General features: G+C 40.3%; 1 protein-coding gene across 2 annotated transcripts in view; it reads right to left on the bottom strand.

The window, feature by feature from the left end:
- Positions 1-336: 336 nt before the first annotated feature.
- Positions 337-8,365, bottom strand: part of ANKS1A (ankyrin repeat and sterile alpha motif domain containing 1A) — a 141,344-nt gene continuing 133,315 nt past the window's right edge. The window contains exons 9-12 of one of the 2 annotated variants that reach the window (XM_056867496.1): positions 5,086-5,223; positions 3,385-3,555; positions 1,883-1,981; positions 340-1,092 (exon numbers count right to left, since the gene is read on the bottom strand). In XM_056867496.1, coding sequence (XP_056723474.1) covers positions 973-1,092; positions 1,883-1,981; positions 3,385-3,555; positions 5,086-5,223 — 528 coding nt within the window. In that variant the 3' untranslated portion in view covers positions 340-972. Of the gene's footprint in view, positions 1,093-1,882; positions 1,982-3,384; positions 3,556-5,085; positions 5,224-8,365 lie in introns of both variants that reach the window. The other variant, XM_056867497.1, reaches the window with a different exon arrangement.

Raw genomic sequence — 8,365 nt, 5'->3', positions numbered from 1 at the left:
AATGTGTTCTACAGGAATAATACTCTTTCTATTACTACCATACCGTACCTTGTACATTTGGTAGATTTCTTAATAGACATCTGCACACAGTTTAGAATTCATGATCTGTGCCTTTTGGAAGGTTTAATAGATTTAAAATCCAAAGAATGATATTCAAAATAATTTGTAAGCAAAATGGCTGGCATGAACAGGAATTCCTAACGGCAAATCATAGAATGACAACAGCAAAAAGCAGGTCCCGTGTATTTACAGGACAGCTGAAAATATTCCTTTAGGGCACTATCTATACCAAGCCCAACTCCTAGGAAAAAGAGAAAGAGCTTAACAAGAGCAATCACACTGCCTAGTAGGCTTATATATTATACCATGCAATGAGGTTTCCAGGGGCAGCAGACTGAGTAGGATCCATGCTAGGAAATCTGGTGAGCAAGAGGTTTGCAAGCAGTATCACAGTGGTTAGTGTCTTCTGAGATGATAAAAGAACACTACTTGTTGGAACAGTTTGCGGCCATGGCTCAGTATGGAGGTATAAATCTAGATCGAGACAGCATATACCTAATGGAGACCAAAGTTCTAGAACAGTCCAAGAATAAGAATGCTAAATAGAAAAGGCCTGTGGAGTGTTACTTCACCCCAGAAATTCACAGTGTCAAAAATGAAGAGAAAGTCAACAAACATCAGTTGTTTTCCCAAATCCATATATTCGACTCCCACTGGCTTTGTTTCTCCCACCTCACAGGACTCTTAAACAGGTGGCTCTTTCAGTGAGTTACCCTTGTTTCCGAGTTAGCAGAATTCACAGTGTTCAGTAGAAAGCAGATACAAAAAGCTGTTTAGTTTATGGTATCCTAGTGCTGCTGTCTCTGATGGTGTCAAGCCTATTGCCAGCAGTGGGAGGAAGGAGGGGTTTAGAAGAGCAGACAGATCAGACTGCAAAGGCACGGTTAGACTGGATGGATGCAGGATTGGTTTTCAGAAGATAGTAGTCTCATACTTAGTGCTGAGGGTCCTCTTGGAATCCTGCTTGGGCTCTACAACCCAGGACACACTAGCATGGGATTGAGAGTCTTGGTCCACTTCAGATGACTCCAGCTAGAAAACATTGGAAAGAAAGGCAATGTCAAGGCAGGTCACTCAACTTTGAAAATGTGAAGGTAGAACTGCAGACACTTAAAAGCTCTGCTTAGTATCTGGGACAGTTTTGGGAAGGGGATGGCTAGACCAGCTTTTTAAAAGTCTTATTACCAAATTAAAAAGGATATGTGTATGTGCTGAAATGTGCATTCAAAATGCCATCATAACACTGAGGCCATTCTTTCATATCAAGGATACAGAAAACTTGTTTTATGATATGAATAATTAGTTTTCTTTGGGTATTTACAAACATTGAGACACTGATGTCATTTTGCTGAAATTCACTGAAAGCAGCGACTCAGGTATACACAAATACATGGAGCTGCCTCACACTTAGTCAGACCAGTGGTACATCAAGGTCAGGACTGTCTGCTCTGACTGGAAGTGGTTCTCCGTGGTTTTCATAGTCGTCTTCAAAAATATAGTAAGCAACCTACAGTTAAGTTCGTGTAGTCTAAATAACAGTACTCTTCTGTCTGAGCAAGAGTGATTTCAACTTGGTAACACACAGCACATTTCATTGGAGCAACATTTTAACTGGTGAGAAATATTTCCAGCTTTGTCTTCAAAACTGCTCTCCTGTTATGTGAGGGGAAACCCATGAGTCAATCTACTAACAGACTCGAAACAGAAGATGCACCAAAGAATGAGGGAACAGGGAAAGAATAAGGGAGGCTTTCAAGAAGAGTTTTGATTATAGAAAGAGTTGTCATAACCAGAGACACATGACTACAAGAAGGGTAAAGACCTTGGCTCCTTGACTAACAGACTGCAGCGGCAGATAGGAGGGACGGTGTGTAGTACAGGTGTGACAATAACAACAGCGACTATCAGGAGGGAGCGGCACCTGAGGTACGGGAGCAAGCAAAACACAGACAGAAGGTAACATTAAAGGAGAGCAACAGCTGTTAGATAACAATGTGGACCATGGAGCTAGGGCTAGATGAAGGAGGACACCTAAGGAGGCCTCAGGCAGTTGAATGCAAAACCACTCAGTTTTGTCGTCGTTGATGTGCTTGAAAAACGGTGCTGTCAACATATATTTTTTTACTGAACAAGATCAGAAAAATCATTATACAAAAGATTATGAATGATGGGTTCAAGTCACTGGTACCAACATGGGAGGCCAAAATAGTTTTTGCAACAGACGTGGTATATTTGTTTTAGAGGGGGGGAAATATAGTCTAAAGGGTCCCAAGACTCAAAAACCTGAAAGAAAAACAACTTTACAGCACAACAAGCCCTATGAATTCCCATGGAGGAATTTTTTAAATAACGAAGAGAATCACACAAACACACCATGTAGTGGGAGGTCAACATTTTCACATTCCTTCAGTACCACCTGATATAAATGTAACTCATCAGATCACAGTGGAATAGTTTGCCTGTTAGTGAGTGGCTCTTGCCCACAATATTCTCTGAATTGAACATTCTGAGAAAAAAATGTTTCTACCTCCCCACCACTCGTTTGGGGCTTTTAGCTCACCAGCATCTTCAAAAGCCAATTGAAATATCTGATCAATGTTATGTCAGTCACAGAAAAGACTCTACAATCCAATGTACTATCTTCTGAGTAAATTTTCATTCTAACAAATTATGGTCACTTAACATCCATAGATGAAAACTCTGTGCATTATTACACCCTTGTATCACATAATACATGAGTATCACTCCTAACAGTGAAGTTGCTGGTGCCTCTTACGATCACATAAAAGCAATGATATTGGCCCCGTCAAGCTGTGGGTTTCAACAAGCTCAAGGGTCTCCCGGGTATGCAGAAAAATACTACTTTGTAAATTACCACTCCCAGTACAAAGCCTGGTAAGAACTACATGCTGCTGGAGCTATGGAATGCTGACAGCAGTTGAAGGTTAGTAACAGGCAGGAAGATTAGCTTGCTCAGACTTTGGAGAGGTCACAAAATGCTACAGGAAGAGGCCATGCGTGTAGGGAAGTAGGTCCAAATGGTTTCTCTTGTGATTCCTTGCAGGTTCTAGGTGAATTTCAAGTCCCCAAATAATTGAATCTATTCTGTTGCCTCATAGGTGCTTGATGGACTATTACTTCTTATCTGCCTTTTTAACCTAAAGTGACTACAAAGTCCACACAAATCACAGTAGTTTGGTTTAATCAGAAATTAGATCAATATAGGGCTAACATTCTTCACAGGAAGGATACTGTGAATAGGCATCAAATTAAAAACTAGCATAAAGCTACAAACGAGAATGAAATTTCTTCCAGTATACGTACTGCTGATTTCCTCATGCTGGCTCGAGGTTTAGGCACCGGTTTTGAAGATTTTGTTTCTACCATTTCAGATGTCGGAGCACCTGTAGGTTTTGATTTTTGGGCTTGCAGGGCCAACTGGTAGGCTACTTCAAATGCTTGACCCAGTGTCAGAATGATTTCATATGTCAGATTCTTGAGAGAAGAAACAAAAGGCATGCATTATTTCACATTCTAGGAGACATGGCTGTTAGTCAACTGTAGCCCAAATACAGGGTACTGTGTTGCACCTTTAAATCTTTAAAGTGCAATCCTAAGCAGGTCTACTTAGAATCCCACTCAGATCTATTCAAGGGGGGTAACTTCCAGGAAAAGGTATTTTGCATTGCACCATTGCTATAGTTGATACAGGCAATGGCTTTAGGTTAAATAGACTATTTCTCAGCAGGACATGTGTACAATGAAAAAATGTAACTCCCAAACAACAGGAATAAAACTAGTAGTAATATTCCCACCTTGCCTACCATATTTAGACTATGGATTTATGTATATGCATTAGATGAAAAGGCAGCCAGCTGTGTATAGCACTAGATTCCTAACTACTTCTCAGGTCTGCAGAGATGTTGATCTCTCTGGTACTCAGAATATTTTGGTAAATGATCATTACTTTCCCTAATGTACCATTTAAGAATTAACAATTAAGGAACAAAGTGGCTCAAGTGTTTCTCAATGAATATTGCTGAATAATAATTAGCTGATACATAAACACTCAGAGCCCATTAAGATTATGAAGTGAAGACTGGTTTAAAAAAAAAAAACTACTCTGTATAATTCAGTATATGAAAATACTGAAAATATGCAACAATTTTCATTTTTACTCAGTTTAAATGTTTTCATTGTTAACTAGGGTTGAGGATTGTGATTCTAATCTGAAAGATACACTTTTGCACAATTTTTTTTGAATGCAATAGAAATAATTAACCAATATACAATCTTTGCCAGGAAATACTGGAAACAAATATAGTACACCAAGATGATTCTATATTAAAAAATACTGTGGGATACTTCAATAATGTGCAGTTCCTAGGAACCTCATTAACCAGCCTCTGAGCACTTTTGAGCAGCTCAGTGTGAACTATGATTTGTGTCCAGGACTTGGATACAAAGCAGATAAGTTCTTTCAAATATCATGCAATTTGCCAAGCTATTCTATTAAAAATTCTCTTGAAAATGCAAACGGCAACACGATGATCAAAAAATTACATAATTGCCTCTTCTCTAATGTCTCCTTTTCAATACATAAATATTTTGCAGAACAGGCTTTGTGGGAAGGGAATACGAGCAGTATGGTATCAACTAGCAGACAACTGTTTGCCTGTTGTAATCCAAACGTTACTGTAAACATGGCTAAGATTGTTTTAAAAAAATACAACTGGTACGACCAAAATGTATTGTGCTTGAGGAAGGAGAATCTGTTTTAATTTTTTTAACACTGAAAATGGAAACACTATGAGCGGAGATGCAGCATGCAAGCTGCTCTTAAGGACAGCAAAATTCAGATTACTTCCTTAAACCTTTGAACTTGGTCATATGGAGGACAATAACCTCCATTCCCAGAGCACAAGATTCAACCAAACTATCTGCAGATGAGTTTTAGGATGTTGAAATACAAGATTACATATAAAGGAAATCATCAAGGTTTCTAAATTCTTCTATATTACTTACAACATCAACAGTACTGAAGACATGGCAGTAGTGGTGGCTGGTTTGCAAGTCCTTGGTGATATAGGCAAACGTACAGAGATCCTCTGGGTCCTGGGCAGCACAGGAAATGTTCCTGATTTCATGCTCAGCAATAACATTCTGCCAAACATAAACAAACAGGTATTTTTGCCTGGTATTTCACAATAATTTAGAAAAGCACAGATTGCTATTCACTTGCCATTCTAGTATCTGTAAATTATATATTAAAGTCACAATGATACTCTGTACTAGACAATAAAAAGTAGTGGCTCAATTTGTAGGAGGTGATCAAGGAATGGAGACAAAAACTCTCCACACTTCATCTGCCTTTGTATTCCGTTGCCACTCCAACTCTAATGTAGGTCAATCAGGCTATAGATACATGCCCTGGTTTCAAGTGTAACCAAGGCATGGATGTTAACCCAACGGCCGATCCTGGCAAAGGAGAAAGCCATTCTATAAATTCTGAGTAGTGGGGCAGTTAAATATTTATGGCGTGGCTCCATCCTAGTCATGATTGGCTTCAAAGGGAGGGCGGTGAATTGTGTTATAGTGTCTGCTTAAAAGAAAAGGATATATGATACTTGGTAGAATTAGGAGATGTCCTAATGGAACTACAGGTTGAGTATACCTTATCTGAAATGGCTGGAACCAGAAGTGTTTCAGATTATTTTGGATTTTGGAATATTTGCATATACATATTGAGATATCTTGGGGATGGGACCCAAGTCTAAACACAAAATTCAATTTATGTTTTATATACACCTTATACACACAGCCTGAAGGTAATTTTATACCATATTCTATGTGTGTGTGTGTGTTAAGTGCCGTCAAGTCGCTTCCGACTCATGGCGTCCCTATTCTATACAATATTTTAAATAATTTTGTGCATGAACCAAAGTTTGTGTACACTGAACTATCTGAAAACAAAGGTGTCACTATCTCACCAAAAGTTTGAGATTTTGGATCATCTGGAATATCGGATTTTCGGATAAGGGATACTCAACCTGTATTTTCTTTCTGCCAGCACCTCTGACTGATGGTCTGTTAATTATGCTCATAAAATATCATGCTAACAAAAGTATCATTTTAACTCTGTAGTATCATTTTTATTATCTCCAATTTAGAATGTGGAAGCTATGATTCAATAGTATAGAATTTGCCCAAAATCCTACACGGAGGCAGTAACACAGTAGGTCACTTTGAGTCTCCCACAGTGAAAGTTGTATATTGGCTAATCTTGCCTCATTAGAGGTGTTTGCTTTTGGTGCCTTTAAACTCAGCAGGTGTGGTTCTTGTAGGTTATCCGGGCTGTGTAACCGTGGTCTTGGAATTTTCTTTCCTGACGTTTCGCCAGCAACTGTGGCAGGCATCTTCAGAGTAGTAACACCGAAGGACAGTGTCTCTCAGTGTCAAGGGTGTAGGAAGAGTAATATATAGTCAGAAAGGGGTGGGTTTGAGCTGAGTATTGTCCTGCAAAAGTAATGTGCTAATCATTGTCCTGTAAGTATCAAGATAATGTGCTAATGATGGTATGGTACCGTATATACCCGTGTATAAGCCGACCCGCGTATAAGCCGAGGTGCCTAATTTCTCCCCCAAAATGGGGAAAAATTAGGCACCCGCGTATAAGCCAAGGGTCGGCTTATAACCCCTCCCCCCCCCCCCGCAGGCTTACCTGGGCTCCCGGCAGCAAGCGGCGCGGGCCTGGCGGCGGCGGCGACATAATTGGGCGAGGGCCGGGGCAGCCACCCCAGGCCGCCAGCAGCTGCAGGAGGCCGCCCCAGGCCGCTCTTGGCAGCAGGAAGCAGCGTGGGACCGGCGGCGGCGGCAGTAAGTTCCCTCCTCCCTCCTCCCCTACCCTACCGTATTGACCCGCGTATAAGCCGAGTTCGGCTTTTTCAGCCCTTTTTTGGGGCTGAAAAACTTGGCTTATACGCGAGTATATACGGTATGTTAATATGGAACCATTGTATCCTGAAGTGATCTGTTAATGTGTGTAATCCAAAGCTAATCTGGATGGCTATTGTTGAATGTTGTCTTTGTTAGTCTGGAGGTTTTTTAGAACGGGAAGCCAAGCCTTATTCATTCTTAAACTCTCCTCTTTTCTGTTAAAGTTGTGCTGATGTTTATGAATTTCAATGGCTTCTCTGTGCAATCTGACAAAATAGTTGGTAGAATTGTCCAGTCTTTCAGTGTCTTGGAATAAGACCCTGTGTCCTGTTTGTGTCAGTCCATGTTCAGCCACTGCTGATTTCTCAGTTTGGCCAAGTCTGCAGTATCTTTCATGTTCTTTTATCCTTGTTTGTATGCTGCATTTTGTGGTCCCGATGTAAACTTCTCCACAGCTGCAAGGTATACGATATACTCCTGCAGAGGTGAGGGGGTCTCTTTTGTCTTTTGCTGATCGTAGCATTTGTTGTATTTTCTTGGTGGGAGAGTTTAAGAATGAATAAGACTTGGCTTCCTGTTCTAAAAAACCTCCAGACTAACAAAGACAACATTCAACAATAGCCATGCAGATTAGTTTTGGATTACACACATTAACAGATCACTTCAGGATACAATGGTTCCATATTAACATACCATACCATCATTAGCACATTATCTTGATACTTACAGGACAATGATTAGCACATTACTTTTGCAGGACAATACTCAGCTCAAACCCACCCCTTTCTGACTATATATTACTCTTCCTACACCCTTGACACTGAGAGACACTGTCCTTCAGTGTTACTCCTCTGAAGATGCCTGCCACAGTTGCTGGCGAAACGTCAGGAAAGAAAATTCCAAGACCACGGTTACACAGCCCGGATAACCTACAAGAACCAATGAACTCTGACCGTGAAAGCCTTCGACAATATTTCAGCAGGTGTGCTCCACACAGCTGCATGTGAAAGGCATCCAGATAAAAGTCTGTTTAGCTTTCCTTGTATGAGTTTCAAACACAACATAAAATGCCTTCGCCCTTACAAGACACACCAGAGAATTTTTCAGATTACCTTCACATAGTACTCATACAATACAACATACCATCAAGACTAAGACACACCAATTAGAATATAAAGCTGTACTATATGGAATGGCAGGTCTGGAAGCTGACTCCAATCAGACTCCACCTACCAGATGATGATATATACTGCAGTAACTTAGAAAATGCATGATATTGTGAACCGAGGTCTCTCAGCAGTGTCAGAATGTATTACAGGGACTTGAAAGATCTTACACCTATCCTATCACTTCACTGAGAAAGTCTGAA

This window comes from Euleptes europaea, chromosome 2 (genome assembly GCF_029931775.1).
Source record: "Euleptes europaea isolate rEulEur1 chromosome 2, rEulEur1.hap1, whole genome shotgun sequence".
Classification (NCBI taxonomy): Eukaryota; Metazoa; Chordata; class Lepidosauria; order Squamata; family Sphaerodactylidae; genus Euleptes; species Euleptes europaea.
This window is presented reverse-complemented; position numbering and strand designations above follow the sequence as displayed.